The 22,089-nt window shown below is 31.8% G+C and overlaps 2 protein-coding genes across 2 annotated transcripts in view; one reads left to right on the forward strand and one right to left on the reverse strand.

Moving 5' to 3' along the window:
- Positions 1-13,981, reverse strand: part of LOC127729330 (probable ATP-dependent RNA helicase DDX31) — a 41,137-nt gene extending 27,156 nt beyond the window's left edge. Inside the window, exons 1-5 of the mRNA XM_052237088.1 lie at positions 13,790-13,981; positions 10,675-10,931; positions 9,631-9,706; positions 6,141-6,255; positions 5,890-5,999 (exon numbers count right to left, since the gene is read on the reverse strand). Coding sequence (XP_052093048.1) covers positions 5,890-5,999; positions 6,141-6,255; positions 9,631-9,706; positions 10,675-10,931; positions 13,790-13,867 — 636 coding nt within the window. The 5' untranslated portion in view covers positions 13,868-13,981. The remainder of the gene's footprint in view (positions 1-5,889; positions 6,000-6,140; positions 6,256-9,630; positions 9,707-10,674; positions 10,932-13,789) is intronic.
- A 2,218-nt stretch (positions 13,982-16,199) lies between these two features.
- Positions 16,200-20,354, forward strand: LOC127728900 (LIM/homeobox protein Lhx3-like). Its single transcript, XM_052236482.1, has 5 exons — positions 16,200-16,269; positions 17,652-17,823; positions 18,313-18,515; positions 19,000-19,287; positions 20,097-20,354. The coding sequence occupies exons 1-5, from the start codon at positions 16,200-16,202 to the stop codon at positions 20,348-20,350; spliced, it is 987 nt and encodes a 328-aa protein (XP_052092442.1). The 3' UTR covers positions 20,351-20,354.
- Positions 20,355-22,089: the final 1,735 nt, after the last annotated feature.

Consider the following 22,089-nt stretch of genomic DNA (forward strand, 5'->3'; position numbering starts at 1 on the left):
TTTGGACCAACTTGAAAACTGGGCCCATAATCAAAAATCTAAATACATGTTTAGATTCAGCATATCAAAGAACCCCATATATTCAATTTTTGTTGAAATCAAACAAAGTTTAATTTTGGACCCCAACTTGGACCAACTTGAAAACTGGGCCCATAATCAAAAATCTAAACACATGTTTAGATTCAGCATATCAATGAACCCCAAGAATTCAATTTTTGTTAAAATCAAACTAAGTTCAATTTTGGACCCTTTGGACCTTAATGTAGACCAATTTAAAAAACAGGACCCAAAATTCAAAATCTAAATACACGGTTAGATTTGGAATATCAAAGAACCCCAATAATTCAATTTTTGATGAAATCAAACAAAGTTTAATTTTGGACCCTTTTGACCTCAATATGAACCAATTTGATAACGGGGTCCACAAATAAAAAATCTAAATACATGGTTAGATTCAGCATATCAAAGAACCCCATACATTCAATTTTTGTTGAAATCAAACAAAGTTTAATTTTGACCCCAATTTGGACCAACTTGAAAACTGGGCCAAAAATCAAAAATCTAAATACATGTTTAGATTCAGCATATCAAAGAACCTCATATATTCAATTTTTGCTAAAATCAAACAAAGTTTAATTTTGGACCCTTTGGACCTTAATGTAGACCAATTTGAAAACTGGACCCAAAATTAAAAATCTAAATACACTGTTAGATTCGGCATAACAAATAAATAAATGTGATCAAAGATTTTACAAATCTAATGCGCCATACTGTGCAATTAAAGATTACTTCTTGAAATTTTTCAATATTTGAAATTTGAAAAAAAAATAATATTTGAAGAATAATTCTTTTTAATTTCTGAAATCTGAAATGAGAAAAAATTGACCCCCCACAATTTCTTTTTATCCCCCCCCCTTTTTTCCCCCAAAAAATTCTTTCCCTCAAGATATGGTCATAATCTCAATTCAAATTTCCAATGGAGTTGGCAACCATAATTACCCATTTAAATTTACCATAGTGCTAACTTAATCTATTTTATAATAGAATTAAAAATATAGTGTCAAATCTTTCATATGGATTTTTTTGTAAAAAAAAAGATGCAACATTTGCAGATATTTTTACTGGTCTTCCTTTATAAATATGCATTTCTTTAAACATAATTTAAAAGCAGTGTTAGGGAAGTAACCAAAACGTTGTATTTGGATTACCTCCCTTACACTGTTTTAAATTATCTTTATTGTTCATTAACCAGTACTTTATACATAATTTAAAAGCAGTGTAAGGGAGATAATTTCAATGATGTATTTGATTTATCTCCCTTACACTGCTTTAAATTATGTTTTGTACTAAAGTATTTGTCCATTAACCAGGACAACCTTGTTTTTCCCCCTTTTTTGCCCCTAATTCCTAAACGGTTTGAGCCATAACCCCCAAAGCAAATCCTAACCATCCCTTTGTGGTATGGAAACTTGTAGTATAATTTCAGAGAGATCCATACACCGTTCCACAGTTATTGTCTGGAAACTAGAAAATGCTTATTTTTGGCCCCTTTTTGGCCCCTAATTCCTTAACTGTTGGTACCATAACCCCCAAAATCAATCCCAACCTTCCATTTGTGGTATTTAACCTTATGGTCAAATTTCAAAAAGATCCATTCACTTAAACTAAAGTTAGAGTGCGAAAACCAATGTGTCTTCGGACGACGACGCTGGACGACGACGACGCCAACGTCATACCAATATACGACCACAAAATTTTTGTGCGGTCGTATAAAAATCCCTGCTATTGAAAAACTATAAAATTTTAAAAAGCAAGAATAAAACTTTAGACCAACATACAAATTATTATTCTGTGCATGTTGATTAATGTATATTTTATTCTAATTATATCAAAGTCAATGAAACTCTGTACTAATTTGAGTACTACACGTATTAGGGAAAATTTCAACACACAACAATGTTTCAATTTTAGACGTTACCAGTTAAATATGAGGGTTTGAATGGGGGACTTCAAATATTTATTTTAATCCTTTTTGTCCATGATTTGATTTCCTTTCTTTTATATTTGAGCACCATTTTAAATCTCTATTCTTTTAAGCTTAAAATAATTTCAGGGCATGTTTCTGTATTCTGTAAACCTCACCCAGACCCTCATATTCTAGGAAATATTCTCACACAAAGTTAATAATTTACCGGCTCGTGAAATGGATCATCATCTATTCTACTGATTTAGCTTGGGGTAGGATTAAAATTTTTAAGCTTCAATTGTGTTGATTTCTTTTGACTCTGACATATTTAGCAAACTACCGCAAAGAGGTCGGGATTTCCGGAGGGAAATGTTTCCATAGGTCTTGCATAACTCCCAAAGGGTATGAATCAATAATGGCAACAAGACGATATACAAGTTGGTTTAGTAGCTAGCCTGCTGCATTTTGTGGGAAAAAAACAGTTTTTAATTTTTTTTAATTATTTTTTACCGAGGCAACTGCCTCGGTTGCCTCAACGTAAGCTACGCCAATGTTAAGTAGTGTTCTACAACTTAATCAAGTTTCATCAATATCTTCCAGACTTTAAGGGGGAGTTGTACTTACAAGGCACATGGACAGACAAGGTGACTCAAGAATACCCCACCCCACCTTATTGGTAGGGAAGGGGTGTTATTAATAAAAGTAGCCTTAGAATAGAATTTCAGACTGAAAAGACCAAAAGTGTAAAAATTGAAAAAACTCATTTCAAGTGTGTATTTTTCAAAGTCACATTATGTTTGCCATAAATCTCACGATGTGAGAATAGGTGTACTTTGAATATTATCAACTTAAGCCTTCAGAAAATGCTTGACAGTCAATTCATATTGTGAGAATTAAAAGGATTTACATATCTATATGAAGGGCCCATGAACTTCTGTTCTTTTTGATTGAAATTGTGAAAAAGCAAACATCAGAGGCAATAAATTTTGACAAAAATATGCATTCTCTTGCAGGAAAATCATCTAGGAATAAAAAATTTTCAGAAAACTTATTTTGAGTCTCAAAAAGTTTAACTCAAAACCAGCTAGAAGCATTTCCAATATGTCAGGTAGCCATCCTTATAGGTAGTAGATAGGAGGGGCACACTTTAAAAAATAAATGTGGATAGTGTCCACATGTGGACACAGATGATGCCCCTGCTTGCATATCATATAGTTACAAAGGGACATAACTGAAGAACGGTAAAAGTGACGCTACCCAAATTTGAACTTGATCTGAGTTTTGTGGTAATAATCATTTTGTGTAAGTCTCATAACATTTGGTTGAGGCTAACTTAAGAAGAGAACAGAAACTAAAAATTCAGCAATTTTTCTATTTGTAAACACGCATAACTCAAGAACGGTTGTGTATAAATTTTATAACATTTGGTTGATACAAACTAAAGTTAGAGAACGGAAACGAAAAATTCAGCAATTTTTATGTTTATAAAGGGACATAACTCAAGAATGCTAAAAGTGTTGCCACCAAATTTGGTACTTAATCTGTATTATGTAGTAATAAGCATTGTGTATAAGTTTCATAACATTTGGTTGAGGCAAACTAAAGTTAGAGAACGGAAACAAAAAATTTGTACTTGATCTTAGTTTTGTGGTAATAAATATTGTGTATAGGTTTCATAATGTTTGGTTGGGGCAAACTTAAGTTACAGAATGGAAACTAAAAATTTTGCATTCTTTCGATTTATAAAGGGGCATAACTCAATAATGGTTAAAGTGACACTACCCAAATTCAACTTGATCAGTGGAAGTCAAAATTTAACATTAGATTGTATAAAGCATTGATTGTAGTTGATTCATCTATAATCATGCACAAAGGAAGATAACTCCAATTTTATAAATTACTTGATATTTAGAAGAAAATAAAAATTTTGCAATTTTTCCATTCCTAAAGGTGCATAACTCTAGAACGGTTAAAGTGACTCCACCAAAATTCAAATTTGATCTGTGTTTTGTGGTAATAAGCATTGTGTATACATTTCATAACATTTGGTTGAGGCAAACTTAAGTAAGAGAACGGAAACTAAAAATTTTGCAATTTTTCCATTTATAAAGGGGCATAACTCTAGAAAGATTAAAGTGATGCCACCAAAATTCTAACTTGATCTGTGTTTTGTGGTGATAAGCATTGTGTATAAGTTTCATAACATTTGGTTGAGGCAATCTTAAGTTAGAGAATGGAAACGAAAAATTCAGCAATTTTTCCATTTATAAAGGGGCATAACTCTAGAAAGATTAAAGTGACGCCACCAAAATTCAAACTTGATCTGTGTTTTGTGGTAATAAGCATTGTGTATAAGTTTGATAACATTTGGTGGAGGCAAACTCAAGTTAGAGAACGGAAACCAATTTTGGGACGTACGTACGTACGTACAGACGGACAAGGGTAAAACTTAATGCCCCCACCTATACGGCAGGGGCACAAAAATGCTTGTAGATGGCAATAGGCTGTATATCTGACCCGAAGACAAGACCAAAACAATATACTTTGTAATTGTGTTTCCTGACACACTACCTACGCTTAAAAATGTATGGATAATACCAATTAAGCATGTTTAAAGTCAAGACATTTTTGGTTAAGACCTCAAAAGGTCAAAAACATTTCAATATATATAGTTTTAGTCAAATATTTTAAAAAATAAAATAAATTTACCTACTTACATTTTTCTTTCCTATATTTTTTTCTACCAGGAGGCAAGAAACAAGATGAAGTATTTTTTTTTGTGCTAATTCCTTAAACTATTGGAACAATTGTCAAATTTTAAAGCCATATAGTTTGATCAACTACACATATTGATAAACAATTTTACTATGTATAACATTTTTGACATTTAATCTTATAACTGAACATAAAACTGTCAGTAACTGTGAGTACTCTCAGATCTGTACTTAGTTTCTTTTTTTAGTGCGGATGTATAAGTAACCTGCCACGTCCACTCTGTGTTTTTGTTAGATGTATTTCTGTTTGTATCCATCTGATGAGTTAAGCCTTTTTCAACTGATTTTTATAGTTTGTTCTTATGTTGTACTGTTACACCACTGTCCCAGGTTAGGTGGAGGGTTGGCGCCTTCAAACTAGTTGAATCCTGCCACATTCTATATGTGCCTGGCCCAAGTCAGGGGCATGTAATTTAGGATTTGTCGTTTATTGTTGTTTCTTATATTTGTATTTCATTTATTGTTTTGTAAAGTTTGTTCTTGTGTTGTGCCATTGCACCATAGTCCCAGGTTAGGGGGAGGGTTTAGCGCCAGCAAACTAGTTTAACCCTGCCATTTTCTGTATGTGCCTATCCCAAGTCGGGAGCCTGTAATTCAGTGGTTGTCGTTTGTTGCTGTGTAACATATTTGTATTTAGTTCATTATTTTGTACATAAATTAGGCCGTTAGTTTTCTCGTTTGAAATGTTTTACATTTTTCATTTCGGGACCTTTTATAGCTGACTATGCGGTATGGGCTTTGCTCATTGTTGAAGGCCGTACGGTGACCTATAGTTGTTAATTTCTGTGTCATATGGTCTCTTGTGGAGAGTTGTCTCATTGGCAATCATACCACAGCTTCTTATTTTTATATGGTGACCAAAAATTCTACTAGATATAATTATTTTTAAGCACAACACTAAGTCTCAAGTTGCATTTTTTTGTGTTTCCCAAGATTAAGTGACAACAGACAGAAGAAAATTATTTCTGTGTCCCTCTGTCATGCAAAAAGGAATGAAATAAAAAATGCTCCACATACATTTGTACTAAAATTCAAAGTATCTTCAAAGAATCAGTCTGGAAAGGTAGTGTTAAATGTTACATTGTTTAATGTCACAAAAAGTTCTAAATCACTTATATGCAACATACTAATATTTCAATAAATTCCTACCTCTCTGGTGGGAACAATAACTATAGCATATGGCCCATGTATTCTTTGAATCTTTGGACTGATACTCTGTAAAGCCTGCACAATAGGAACTGCAAAGGTCAAAGTCTTTCCTAAAAAAATGAATAAATCTGTACATAGAATGTCCTATATTTTATAAATTATTATCACATGTAAACCTTTCAAAAATGATTTTTAACCATTAAATTATGTGTAAATATGCAATCAATTCAATAATTTTATCATCTGTTTACCTGAGCCTGTCTGAGATTTGACCAGCACATCTCTGCCCTGTATTATATAAGGTATTGTTTGTTGCTGGACAGCTGTCATCGTCTTATGCCCAAGTTTTTCCTCCAAATTTGATACCTGCAAAATCAAACATAACAAGCTTTAAAAAAACCGTTTGTTTGAAACAATACATTACTGTGTTGCATCTCATTGGCATTAACTATATATATATATATCTATACTTAGCTCAGACTCAGAGATGTATATATTAATGGCTGTTACTATTTACCTCCCACATAAATCCACATGTATCATAACCTATGTGCAAACACAATGTTGATTTCGTTGTGTTCAAATTGAAATTAAAATAGAAACTACAGAACCGTTATTACTATTCTAATGCATAACAAAAGGAATAAATGCATAAGATCTTAAAAAATGTATAAAATCAAAATATAACAAAATTCCGTGAAATTTCATGAATGATTATGGTGCATTAACGTCATGTCAAAACATGACATCATACAAATGAAAACTCTCAAGCTGAAGACTATTCCATTACGTGTACACTCTAAATTTGGATAATATCGCATTAAAATGGAGTTTTGAGGTAGGTGTTGTGTCATTTTCTATTCTATTGCATCATTTGCATATTCATGGATTTTAGCAAGTCAACATGGCGATGCACTCCTTAGTTACAACATGTCAGCTGTGGATTTGACAGTAAATAGTATTCAACGAAAAAAATGTTTGGGTTAAGAATTATAAGGATTGAACACATTTTTCTAGTGGTTATTTAAGAAATAATTCATGCAAGCCTTAGATTTATTTGAAATTTGCAGCTCTAATCTTACAGGGGGTAAAATAGAACAGGCATACCCACGGCAATCTTGCCTTCTTTTCAGTTTTTCAAATTACCGTTTTTGTCCTTTTAGAATCGAAATTATTCTTGCAAGCCATAGATTTGTTATCATTTTCACATGGCCTGGGCCGTAATATTCATTAATTTTAACGCTCAAGATAAAATTTGAATATAACTGCCCAGACCATATGAAAATTTCCAACAAATCTATGGCTTCATGAATTATTTCTTAATTATATGGAAAGTACAAATGCAAGTTATATACTTAATTACAAACACTCCAACACTCTGCCTATCTGATATACATGTAAGTATGTGAGACATCCATGAACAAGAAATGAGCTGTCAAATTGACAGCATACTGGGATTTCTGTATTTTGAATGGCACTTTCAGGCTTTTTTGACCTGCCACATTCTATGCCTATTTTTAAATCTATCAAGGACCATAACTCCTGAATGGCAAAAATAAATCATCAATATCAAACTTGACCACCATTTTGTCATCAGTAACAGCATATTAAAATTTTAAGAGCTTTGGCTGACCAGTTCATACATGTAAGTATCTGCACCGAAACAACAGAAAGTGCATCCAATATATCAAGGAATACAAGGACCATAACTCCTGAATGGTAAAATTGTCAATTTCAAATTTGACCTCCACTTGTCATAGTATCAAGATATCAAAATTTGAAAAGCATTGGTTAAACTGTTCATAAGTTATTTGACAGAAACTGTTGGCAGCCTACCGCCAGCCGTACTTCACCAAATTAATATCTGTTTTTTCCTTCTGAAAACCCAGTTTAAAATTATGTGCATGCAAATACCAATTAAATAATGCAACTTTTGTCTTTTTTTGAATTTTTTTATCTGTTGATTGTTAATTCTTCATAAATATTCATGATATTCATAAATTATTACATTATCATAGTTTTCAAGATAATAACTAAATAAATGGGGAATGTTTCCATGGGACACATATAATGCCCCGGTGTGCATATAACGTTATGTTATAAAGGGACATAACTAAACAATGGTAAAAGTGACCCTACCCAAATTTCGTACCTGATCTGAGTTTTGTGGTAATAAGCATTGTGTATAATTTTCATAACCTTCGGTTGAGGCAAACTTAAGTAAGAGAACAATAAACTGCTTCGCTGAGCGCAGCTGGATACGCCCGCAGAGGTCCAACCCTGAACAGTTGGGGCAAAAATGGACACAATATTCAAGCTTGATACCGGTCTGAATTTGGATTGTAATTAAATATTTGACATATCATAGGTTTCTGAATAAATGTAGTCAAAGAACTTGAAATTGGTTATATGAATTGAATTTATATTCAAATAAAGATTTCTTGCTGTTGTGCAATACACTGTGCTGTTGCGCAATACTTAGTAAATCTGTTGTCAGACTATAGCTATAAACAAATAAAGTTCAATTAATTCTCAATGTCATATTAGAAATTTATGAAAATGTAAAGAGAGCTTACATCAATAGATATAAACAATTCACCAAAGTTTCATGAGAATTGCTGACAGCATTTTTGAGTTATTGTCCGAAAACTGGAAAATCCCCCCTTTTTTAATGAATAAAACCCCACAACTCAGAAATGATAAATGAAAAATTTATAAAATTCTAAAAGGAGCTTACATCAATAGATATAAACAATTCACCAAAGTTTCATAAGAACTGCTGAAGTTATTGTCCGAAAACTGGAAAATCCCCCCTTTTTTAATGAATAAAACCCCATAACTCATAAATGATAAATGAAAAATTTATAAAATTCTAAACAAAGCTTACACCAATAGATATAAACAATTCACCAAAGTTTCATAAGAACTGCTGAAAAGCATTTTTGTTTTTTTGTCCGATAACTGGAACATCATTATGAATAAAACCCTGCAACTCGGAAAAGTAAAATCTAAAATATATAAAAATCAAAAGGGAGCTCATGTCAATAGATATAAACAATTCACCACAATTTCTTGCAAGTTGGTGAAAGCATTCTTGAGTTATTGTCAGAAAAATGGAAAATCCCCCTTTTTTTAATGAATAAAACCCCACAACTGGGAAACGTAAAATCTAAAATTTATAAAAATCAAAAGGAAGCTCATGTCAATAGATATAAACAATTCACCACAATTTCTTGCAAGTTGGTGAAAGCATTCTTGAGTTATTGTCCGAAAACTGGAAAATCCCCTTTTTTTAATGAATAAAACACCATAACTCGAAAACATAAAATCTAAAATTTATAAAAAACGAAAGGGAGGTCAGGTCAATAGATATAAACAATTCACCAAAGTTTTATGCAAATTGGTTAAAGCACTTTTGAGTTAATGTCCGACATGTTGACGACGGACGGACAGACGGACAACGGTGTACCATAATACGTCCCGTAAATGGGCGTATAAAAACGAAAAATTCAGCAATTTTTTCGTTTGAAAAGGGGTCACAACTCTAGATCGGTAAAAGTGACGCCACCAAAATTCAAACTTGATCTGTGTTTTGTGGTAATAAGCATTGTGTGTAAGATTCATAACATTTGGTGATGGCAAAAGCTCACATTGCCTATAAGGCCAGGTAATCTAAAAAGAATTTAAAAAACCCTGTCAGTAAATTTATCAATGGAAATTTGTTTAAGTATAGTTACCTACCATATACTGATGAAGAGGCAAATCTCTAAAATGTTCTGATGAGAAAACATCTTCCTTGACTGTGTCCACTTTCAAACTGAAAAGTTTAAAAATAAATATCAGAGAAAATGTGAGGTAAGGGTCTCAAATTAGTAACTTTTATAATTGGATTAAAGGTTGTTTGCTGAATGTTCAGAGGCAAATATTTCATGCTTATTCAGGACAGTTTTCTTCGTTAATTTTTCTAGTCATTTCATTATTACATAAAACAGAGCTGTTTTACATTTTTTTAGGGATATTGTAAGACTAAAAAGGTGGCAGGTACACATGAGACAACTACCCAACAGCACATTTAAATTGAACTCTACTACTTTGCATTTTATTTTAGGTTTTTTTAATATTCAGAAAGAAATACAAATGTATCAGCACAAGACAACACCTACATTTTATTAAGTATTTCAACAAAGTGAATAGCTCTTAGCTATCAAAACACTTTCCCAGTAATCTATAAATCCTGAAAACAAATATGTTCTAAATATAAAAAAGATAGTTGCTAATTCAATTGAGAAAATCCTGTTTGCCCTGACATAAGCCTTCTTTTAGAAAATAAAGGTCTGTTTATATCAAAAAGGGGAAAACAAAAAAGTAAAAACGAATAAGAAAAGCAAAGTCTATTCACTAAGTTTAACTCTGACACACTGATAAACTCATGTTCTGTTGTAAAAGTGGTGTCCCTCAATTTACACATGGGTAAAATACATCAATAAATAGTCAATCAATTAGTTTTTTTCTACAGATTTACGAAAAAATCTGATCATTTATTTTACAATTTACTTATAATACCTTTCATATTCAAATATATAAAGATGAAGGTGAACAATGTTATTATAAGCACTTCAAGTGTTTATGCTCTCCTTTGTTTCATATTTTTGACCTCCCAAAGTTATATGAATAAACAAATATATATATATATATATTGAAGAACATTCAACATTTCAGAAATATGAATCACAATCGAATCACTGCATTATAATGACTATTCATAAAAATAGTCAAATATCAAACCTTTTAACTTTAGGGATCTCTGGGTTAAATCTGAACAAAGAGGAGATAACTTGTCCTGATGGTTTTCCACCCTCCTTGATGAAGGGAGATAATTCATCATGCTTCCTTTTTCTAGTGCCTTGAGTTTTATCACCTTGGGTACCAGTTTGTTCCTTATTGTCAGTGATCTTTGAATGTTCAGAATCCTCCTGTGACTGTTTAACTGACTCAGTTAGAAGTCTGGATTTTTCTTGTCTTCTAGCTCTAATCCTCTGGCCCTAAAAGAGATTAATAATTCATAATTCTATAATATGCATCTGACAGTATAGTATAATAATTTTGTGAGTGCATGTATGTGTTCATTGGAAAATATATGATAATTTTTACAGTGTTCTATTTACAAACATGTACAATTTAAATGTAATATGTTTTGCAGTGGTGTCCATTTTAGATTCCAAACTATGGAAATCACCAGTGATGTTTCAAAAATGTACCTACCTGTAGTGTTTATAAAATTTAAACACTATACTGAACTTAATGATTCATATATTATATTGATAGATCTGTTTAGTTTTCACTTTTTACTTACTAGTTTATACATTAATGACATTGATACATTTTAGGTCTGGTTAGTTTAACATTGATAAGTCTGGTAAGATTACACTTCATCATTGGTTTAACATCAGACATACAATATGTAATGTGTAAATGTAAGTTCATTGTAATAGATCTACTTTTAGTATAGTAAAAAAATGCTTATATTCATCCCTTTACATGTCATTTAGAGATATAGTTAACCGGGTTGTCAGTTCGTGTTTTAATAGTTAACTTGTGTGGAGATTGTTTCACCATTAAATGTTGTCCCTTTCCACCAAAATCTTGGAAAGTTGCTGATTTTGTAATGAATGCAGCTTGTTTCATACACTTCGTCGATCAGTACCTATATTGAGACATTTTGTATCTTTCAGAAAGTTTCAAACCGAGAAAAGTCTTTTTCCTTGAAAAACAATAAGTATACCAGTAACAGTATGGACATATTGAGAACATATTTGTTTTTTCTTTAACTGTTTTGTCATATCAGGCCTTTTTATAGCAATACTGTATGGATTTTGCTCATTGTTGAAAGCCGTAGGGTAACCTATTGTTGCTTACATTCACATCCTTTGGACTCTGGTGGATAGTTGAATTGTCTAATTGGCAATCATACCCCATCTCCTTATATTAATAAAGACTCACAATCACTGAATCAGAGATAAAAACAATAAACGTTTACAATATACAAGGGCAGTGACTCTTCTGCTCTCATGAAAAAAGGACTAAGAAAAATTAGACAGCAAAATCCAGTTAAGTTTGTAATTTTCTGAAACATAAATTTTGTGGTGTAAACACAGCCATTTTAGCCAAAACCTTAGGGTCCACATGAACAGATGAACCTTAATGTTCTGAAACATAAATTTTGTGGTGTAAACACAGCCATTTTAGCAAATGCCTTATGGTCCACATGAACAGATCTAGATGAACCTTAATGTTCTGAAACATAAATTTTGTGGTGTAAACACAGCCATTTTAGCCAAAGCCTTAGGGTCCACATGAACAGATGAACCTTAATGTTCTGAAACATAAATTTTGTGGTGTAAACACAGCCATTTTAGCCAAAGCCTTATGGTCCACATGAACAGATGAACCTTAATGTTCTGAAACATAAATTTTGTGGTGTAAACACAGCCATTTTAGCCAAAGCCTTAGGGTCCACATGAACAGATGAACCTTAATATTCTGAAACATAAATTTTGTGGTGTAAACACAGCCATTTTAGCCAAAGCCTTAGGGTCCACATGAACAGATGAACCTTAATGTTCTGAAACATAAATTTTGTGGTGTAAACACAGCCATTTTAGCCAAAGCCTTAGGGTCCACATGAACAGATGAACCTTAATGTTCTGAAACATAAATTTTGTGGTGTAAACAGAGCCATTTTAGCCAAAGCCTTAGGGTCCATATGAACAGATGAACCTTAATGTTCTGAGACATAAATATTTCGTCCGAAAACTGGAAAATCCCCCTTTTTTTATGAATAAAACCCTGTAACTCAGAAACGTCAAATCTAAAATATATAAAAATCGAAAGGGAGCTCATGTCAATAGATATAAACAATTCACCACAATTTCTTGCAAGTTGGTGAAAGCATTCTTGAGTTATTGTCTGAAAACTGGAAAATCCCCCTTTTTTTAATGAATAAAACCCCATAACACGGAAACGTAAAATCTAAAATTTATAAAAATTGACAGGGAGCTCATGTCAATAGATATAAACAATTCACCACAATTTCTTGCAAGTTGGTGAACATTCTTGTGTTATTGTCCGAAAACTGGAAAATCCCCCTTTTTTTAATGAATAAAACCCCATAACTCGGAAACGTAAAATCTAAAATTTATAAAATACGAAAGGGAGCTCACGTCAATAGATATAAATAATTCACCAACGTTTTATGCAAATTGGTTAAATCATTTTTGAGTTAATGTCCGACATGTTGACGACAGACGGACAGACGGATAACAGTATACCATAATACATCCTGTACACGGGCGTATAAAAAATAATATCATATTTCTATATGATATCTTAAAATAAATTTCAAAAAAATTTTCAAATAAATATCTCATCTTATGAAAATTTAATATTCAAATGTCAAAGGCCAACTTTTTTACTGTCCACTTTTCATATTATTATAAAATTCATAAAACATTCAGGAATGACACTGAATTCCTATATATCTTTATTTTTATTCCTTTTAAATATTTTTATGTTGGGGACAGATGGACTTTAAATGTTGGTCAGGATCGACTTGGGACGGATCGACATGAAAGATGAACCAATTTGTCTGCACTGTACTTTTCTGTATTTATGGTTGAAATTATGGTGTAAACACGCCATATAATATTTGTCAATTATTCCTTTTTGATGAATAATTTGTAGCAGGGTGTTTTGTAGCTGCGGAACCGTAGCTCATAGGTCCTTATGCTATTTTTTGACAATTTGCGGTCCGTACAAATCAAAAAATATAATAAGGACCAATACTAGCATTAGAGTTACGGTTCCGCAGCTAGGTGTTTTGCTGTTTTGTAAGATTAGATACCCTATTTCCACGGTGCTTTGTCTTTGATTCATGATTTCTTTCTGGTCCTTGAATGAGATTTAACTGAATATCTGACATTTTAGTCTTACGATATCATAAGAGGCTGAACATAGATCAATTCATGTAGTTTGTAACTTTGCTGAGCTGCACATCCATGTGCGGTTTATTTACTTCCGGTGAAAAAATAACTATGTACCAAATCGGAGATATTTGAAGAAATTTCCGGAGAGATAATTCATCATTTAGATTTTCACTCCATTAGACATTAAATGTCTGACCATGTACAAGGACGTGTAACTAACAATCTAATAATCTAATATACGTCCTTGCCATGTATTTATCATAGTCTATGGAATTGTTTTTCCATCTTGTTTGGTTTTATATGTTCATATATTTGAGTGACAGCTTTGGGCATGTACCCCTATAATTTTATTTTTCCCTTTCTTTGTGTTTCAATTTTTTTTTAGTAAAATAACTTTTTAATATTTGTAGTTGTTAAATTTTATTTTTAAATGGAAGGGCAGCATATATAAGCTAATGGTATTGCAATATTGTATGGATAAGAACAAGAACACTTTAAATAATTGAAAGCAAGTAAAAATATTAGGAATATCAGAGACATATAATACATATGTCTCTGGGAATATTCCAAAAAAAAAAAAGAAAAAAAAAAGTAAATTTAAATAGCAAGTACATGTGCCCCAAAGAGCCTGTAAAACTAATCACACGCCCCACTCTTCCCCGATATCTCCCTTTGAAATTTATTCTTTTTTTTTAAAAGGATTTTGAAAAATAAATAAAATCAAATAAAGATAAATTAACATACCACAAAACAGGATGTATTAAAATTATTACACCATAAATAAGTGAAAAAAATTAAGATATTAAAAGAATATTAGAAAAAAAATCACCTCAAAGAAAAGTTGAATTTAAAAAAACTATTCACATACCCCACACCTCCCTAATATCTTCCATTTTAAATTTATTCTTTTTCTGGTAAGAATTTTGAAAAGAAATAAAATAAGATAAAACAAAATACCACAAAAACAGGATGTATTTAAAATGATTAAGAGTTAAAAAAAAAAAATATCGATTTCCCAAGAAGAACCATTACTATATATGGGTAATGCATGATTTGTACTTTACAAATCATTGACATGGGGGAATAAATCTACGACAATGAAATGTATAATTATAAAAATAGAGCAAATATCTTTTTTTTTATAAAAGTCTATACATATCATTTTGTTATATGTTGGTATAGGTTGAATGTTACATAAACATATTTAATAAGTGTCATAAATTATACAGCAGTCTTCACTAGATTAGTAGTTAATCTATTTAATACAAAAAATCTTTCTTTCATTACACTTTAATGTTGTTGCATGTATCAAAGTATCGGTAATAAAGGTAACTTATATGTAGCTGGTCTATTTAAAGTATGCATAACATATAATAAAACATTAAAAAGGGACTTTTTATTTTATGTTAATCCCTTATACATATGAAATACAAAACAATGTCATATGAAATAATCTTGGACCTAATATCTCTATATTAATTTATGGCCCAGAATTTATACAATCAGAGACATACTGTAGAATAGAACAGCATATTTTCATTCACCAAATTAGGGCCCTACGAGGGCATATAACAGATAAACGATATCTTTTTTTAATTTTAAACATTTGCAGAACAATATTATATATGCAATGCACTCTATAGTTTATGATTAAAGCATTTCTATATTGAGTAAAGAATTTTTTCACATCAATTATTTCAAACCATAGAATAAACGAAAAAAATAACAAATAAAGGACCAGGTTAGCAGATACATATAATATTGTTAGTAAAAAATAAATTAAAAAATGAAATAATAAATATACGTCTCAATATAGATTTGAATTGCTCAGACATGAGCAGACATTCTAATAGTATCGATAACCCACACCAATCACTTTGTTTATTTTCCGTTAACACGTGTAATCGACCCGCCAAAGAACATCAATAGGCAAGTGATCACAACAAACAAACAAACAAAGAAACACGCGACCCTCCATAGGTTATCACCAATTAACCTAATTATCAGAAGTTATTGTTGAATAAACACCGGAAGGAGTCGTTTGTTTATGTCTAGTTTTGGTCAAGACTTTTATCAGGCCAGACAGATAATTTGTAATTATTCCGTCGGATTTCAGATAAATCAGACAAATAGAAATACTTCAGGTATTATAAACGTAGCTCATCCCAGAGACATCTCACATTATCAAAACTATTTAACAAAGTCGCATTGACATTTATTACTTTGAAAATATAGGCATATTAGGGAAATTAATCATTAATGAACGAAATATAATAAAACCATCAATTATTTGATGCTAATCGGTGGAATTAGTCGAAGTTTTATAAAATGGAATATTCATCTCCAAACACGTCCGGTACAGCTTCAGATCCAGAGAATATTGATTCATGGAAAGGCGGTATGTACAAATATTTTAAAAGTGTTACTGTCGCAACAAATAATATATATAATGCAAGTGGAAATGTAGTCCATCTCTGAATTTCATTTTTTTTTTAAATTGGTAAACGAAGATTGGGGATCAGCGAATTTGAAAGTGTGCTACTCATTGTTAACTGTACAAAACTAATTTTTCAGACTTTTAAAATTTTAAGTCCTTACTTGTTTCTTTCATCATATATAGTCCAATATAACTCGTTAACATTAAGCCATCATCAGCGAACAAATAGATGATGTTTATTGTGTGTTTTTGTTTTTGTTTTGTTTTTTTGCTTGTCAGAAGGTTCAGTATTTTTTTTTCTCAATGGTAGTGTTTTGCGTTAGTTTTCTGTCATGAATCACTGTTGCTAGAATTAATTTAAAAGTTTTAAAAAGTATAAAATTTTTAGTAACGCCAAGACTTGCATTTAAATTAAAATCACTCCTTTAATTTCTTTAATTTTACACATTTAAAAAAAAATCTAACGTTCATAACCTTTTTAATGTACGTCCTGTGCAGATTACAGACACTTTAACATATCATACAATGGTACAGCTACCTTGTTGAACTAAATGATTAACGAAATCCTTTTCATATATCTATGAAAGCTGAAAGTCATTTCGTCCTATCGCGAGAAAACCATATCCGGCAGTATAACTATTATTATTCAATGAAATGTGTAGATATTTAAACGATGATGATATGGATAAAACCAGAAGGAGAACAACATATAAACAAAAAATTCGATAGGTTTAGGTTCTTTAATGTAGGTCGACCCGGATGAAGGACAGGCAAATAAGACTTCCAATGAAAAAAAAAGTTACTGGATAGTGGCAGTTATTTTATAATAGACCACGTACGGACCCCTGAAAGAGTTGTTGCAAGGCTTCATTAACGTACAGAAAGCGTGGCACTTTCACTACACGTGACATTTGATTAAATGCCACTAATTCGACCAATTGAAACTATGTATTTGCAATCTAACACAGCAAAACAAACTTTCCTCTTTAACGCTTTAACATGGGGTTTACTGCCGAATGGGAGAGTTAACAATATTTATATACATAGGCCAACCTTAAGGGTAGAACCGAACAAGACCCCTTGAGATCAACATACTATCCTTAATAATAATGAACATCAAACACCATCAATTTTAATTGTAGAAGTATAAACTACTTCACACAATACGGAAAACAAAATGTAAAAGAGCGTCTTTTGCAAGTCCATTAAAATATCGTGAATATCAATTCCCCATTTTTTACTAGCCAGTCATTGTGCAATCAAAAATATTACTTATAAAAGGTTATTCACGTTTCCTTAATCTGAACACTAAAACATATAATTACATTGTATTTCTTTCTCAGGTGTTCCAGGATGTGCTCGATGTGGTAACATTATATACGACAAATCTTTATTACGTATCCATGACAAAGTTTGGCACCCGTCATGTCTACAATGTTCTATGTGTGACAAACCACTAGGAAACATTTGCTATGGCAACGGTAGTAATTTGTTGTGTTATGAAGATTATGTAAGGTGAGTTAAATGAATTAACAAACTGAAAAATCAAAATGAATTTAAAAATCAGCAATTTTAAAATGTCGTCGTATTTGTCGAGCGGAGCATAGCACATAATGTTTAAAATTGTGACATCAAACATCAATGCATTGGTTTTCTAAGGTTTATAAGGGTAACGTCGTACGGTCTTCAACAATGAGCAATAGTGCCTTCTCGTCATAAAACTCGTCAAGTATTCAAGTAGTAATATATTCTTTGCTTTTAAATTTGAGTTTGGGAGTTCCTGGTGAAAGTAAAGCCAGAAAAGCGCTACGGACGGACCAAATGTTTGTTTGGTTGTATTATTTTTCTTTTTTTGTTTGTTTCGATTTTAAATTATTCTTTATCTGAGTGAACTTTAGTATACTATAATAGAAATATCATTAATTGCATTATAATTTATCCATTTATTTTTCATTTCGAACATATTTTTTGTCCGTTTTACTTGATATTCATATTCTTATACAGATCACAGCCGTTCCGGTGTTCTAGCTGTAAAGTGGTTCTGTCCGATAACGAGTATGTACAGAGAGTTCAGAAAAACGTCTATCATCAGACGTGTTTCAAGTGTACCGTCTGCTATCGTCCATTACAGACGGGAGAACAATTTTACCTTTCAGACGACAACAAACTGGTATGTGGTGATGATTACCGAACCTTGCGGATGAACGGTAAGTTTAGCAACTCTCAATTTATAGTTCATTGTAATTAATTATAGGCAGTTTCGCTTTTTTAGAACCCAAAGTCTTATTGTGTGAAACTGAATCATATATTGACCTCGAGATGTTTGTTTATTTCATTTGTCTTCCATTAGTTAATTCATTAGTTTTTGTTTTGTTTGTTTTTGTTTTTGTTTCTGTTCATTTGTCTTTGTTTCATGTTGTTGATATCGGGGGTCTGCGTTATTGGGGATCTCTCCCCGTTTCTTTCATTCTTAAATTGAAAGTAAAACGTCGTAGTTGGTTAGCGACTTCCCAAACAAAGGATATTCAACTAATGGCATGTCTTTTTTTTTAAAATTTTCACTGAATATTGGTATTTAGTCAAATAAAGTACCGAGATATGAAACCATTATACTCACCAGCTTTAGAATGGAGTCGACTTAATATTGTTTCTGACTATTAAAAATAAAATTTGCAATTTTCTTGTTTTCAGATTCGCAAGACGATAGTGATTCAGAATGTTCTACCGGAAGTGGTAAACGACACAGAACCAGCATAAGTCCTCAACAGTTACAATGCTTGACAAAAGCTTACAACAAAAATCCAAAACCATCCCGTGAAGCGCGAAGACGATTGAGCAGAGATTTGCGTCTAGACTATAGAGTAATACAAGTGTGGTTCCAAAATAAAAGAGCAAAGGACAAAAAGTCATCACCTCATATTCATGCAATAGAAACAAGTTACGAGGAACCAGAAGTCCAAAACAGAAGATTTTCACAAGGTATATATTGAACAACTAGTCAAACATACCGGTCTGCTGTTTATGAAAATATTTGATCTTTGTAAAATCCTCTAGAATGAGTTTGCTGCAAAAGAAAAACCGAGTTTTATTAGCAAGAAACGAGACTTTGTAATTCACTTGGAAATCTTTAATGATAATTGGTAAGATTGATCCAAAATGAAATATTTTTACATCACTAAGAGGATCCTTAATATTTGACTACTACAAATACACAAAAAAACAACCCCAAAAACTACAAGATAATGATTTTAATGTGGAAAAATATTCTTTCTGACTGTAACCAAAAGTGTTATATAGAAAATTGTGAATATTAACACTTTTATGCAGACAATTTGGGCCCTTTTTGTTTGCGCGAATCCCTAGTACGAAGTTATACATCATTAGCTTTCAAATATTAGACTTTGAGCGTAATCGGTGAAGGCAAATTCAGAAAAAGCGTTTCGAATGCAAGAAATTTATAAAGTGTTGTTTTCATTTTTTGGTATGTTTTTAATTGAATAAAATGGGGTAGTATACATTGTCAGTAAGATTAACATCTTTATAAAATAACGATAAAATCAAAAATTGAGAATTCATGATATTCTATGATGATCGGACTGGCATAACTATATCACCATTTAGTAAGCTTTCTACACAAACAGAGAAGGAAACAACCACCGTTAAGGTGTGATAACTTATGATAGGCATACCATTAAACATGTTAAACTGAAAAGATCTTTATTGTTTTATAGATCTTTGCACTTATTTCTTTTCAGTAAAACTAATATATTTCCCGTTTAACTTTTCAGATATTTCTAGAATCCCATCGCAGCCAGTTTTTCACGAACGTTTGTATAACCAATCTACAAGACAAATGAATAGCAATGATTGGCTAACGACAGTTCTGGCACATGATAGTGTCCCTCCAAATATCGACCTGTCTCCCGTGGATATTATAAATGGCGAGATTTTACACAAACGTAGAACTGAGGCCGACATAGACAATAGCCATTCGTCTGACCCCAGGTCTAGAATCAGCTGCAAATGGCAAAACATTGGTTAATAGCATAATTTGTTACTTGTAAATTTGCAATAAAGGATTTTGATTTAGATTTTTTAGTTTGTATTTTTCATATATAAGTGATGCACAATACATTTTACAACAAGTATATATATATATATATATATATATATATATATATATATATATATATATATATTAATATAAATATTGTTTTATATGTAATACGTATATAAATTGCAGTTAAAATCATAATCTGCAAAGTTGAAACCACCAGATACTATGAACACTAGAATGTATAACATCTTTGATTGTTCTATGCAAGCAAAAATAGTAATAAAATGAATTTGACCAATAGTTCTTTCTAATAAAGCATTTTCTTGCGAAACCATCTATGAATTAAATACTTTATTACTTAAGCAAACCGATGACGATTCACTTACACAGAGTTATTTAAATTACGTTGAAATATTGTATAAATTGGAGGATTGCTTCCTTGCATGAATCAATTTGGCGCTAATGATTGATATGTAAACACCAAGTATTAGTATGTTCATTTTGTATAAAGAATGTAAAATCCTCTGCCAGGATCCGCTAATAGTTGTCTTTTGTTATATCATAATGTATTTTGATAATGTCGAATATGGTGTTGATGGCTGATTTTGGGAGTCTTTGTTTAATTTGTTATCAACTTTTAGAAACTCTTGAGCGGTTTACAGCCAATCTAAGTAAGATATAGATCTCTGATTTTGCTATGTTTATATAAACTTCGGCGAGCTTGACCTTAGAGTAATAAAAAGTTGTCTTTAGATGTTTTTTGCTATTCCGTTTAGGCAATTTTATGTTTAACAGATTTGTTTTTATTTAGCTTCCCAAACTTTTTCTTGTGAGCGTACCCGATAAATGTGATGCTTCACATATAGCATGACATGTGCCACTTGTGAAATAGGATATGTTTACCCTTCCGGATCACATGAGATCACACCGGAATTTGGTATTCGTGTTACTAAATCTTTAGTTTCTATGTACTGTTATGTGGAGTCTTGTTTGTCTTTTCGTTGTTTTTCGTTGTTACTATAATATTGGTGGTGGCTTTTCTTTGACTTATGGTTTTAAACTATTCCTTTGGTATCTTGCACAAGAAACATATAACACGCGCATTAAAATCAATAATATTCTTTGATTTAACCAATACTTGGTCAGTATAGCTGTTGGTGGACTGTTCAATAGTCGCCAGGATATCATTATACCACTAGTCATGATGTACCGTGTTTCAAACTTAGATTTAGCCGACGAGGAAAGGCATCGTCCAAAAAACGAAAGCATTAACTAGTAGGACAAGTAGTCTAGGGCGCTGGACTCAGCAAATTTTTATATCACAACAGCTCCCCCAATTCCGCTGTGAGAACGATATGAATTTGAAAGTGATAAACTCGTGCAGTTCTTATGTATACATAGCAGTCTTTATTAGTATATGATTTGTATTAAAAACAAAGGTTGTAACTTCATGATCAGTAGACAGAGCTAGCTTTAGAAGGATTTTTTTATATTGTTTATGCTCATAAACGTATTATCCCAAAGTTTTGGTCTCGAGCATACATAATGTATGTTATTCCAGAAACATTTGCATGTGGTGGCTAAATCGTTTATTTCCAGGTTGACCGTGATTGGCGTTCCTACCCAAACGATTTTCAAAATAAGGAACATGGAATATATTCATCGCAAATAGCAAACTAACAGAATCTTATGATACGCAAAGGGTTGAATGGGATATAGAAATA

The sequence above is a fragment of the Mytilus californianus genome, unplaced genomic scaffold (genome assembly GCF_021869535.1).
Source record: "Mytilus californianus isolate M0D057914Y unplaced genomic scaffold, xbMytCali1.0.p SCAF_2, whole genome shotgun sequence".
NCBI classification, from domain to species: Eukaryota; Metazoa; Mollusca; class Bivalvia; order Mytilida; family Mytilidae; genus Mytilus; species Mytilus californianus.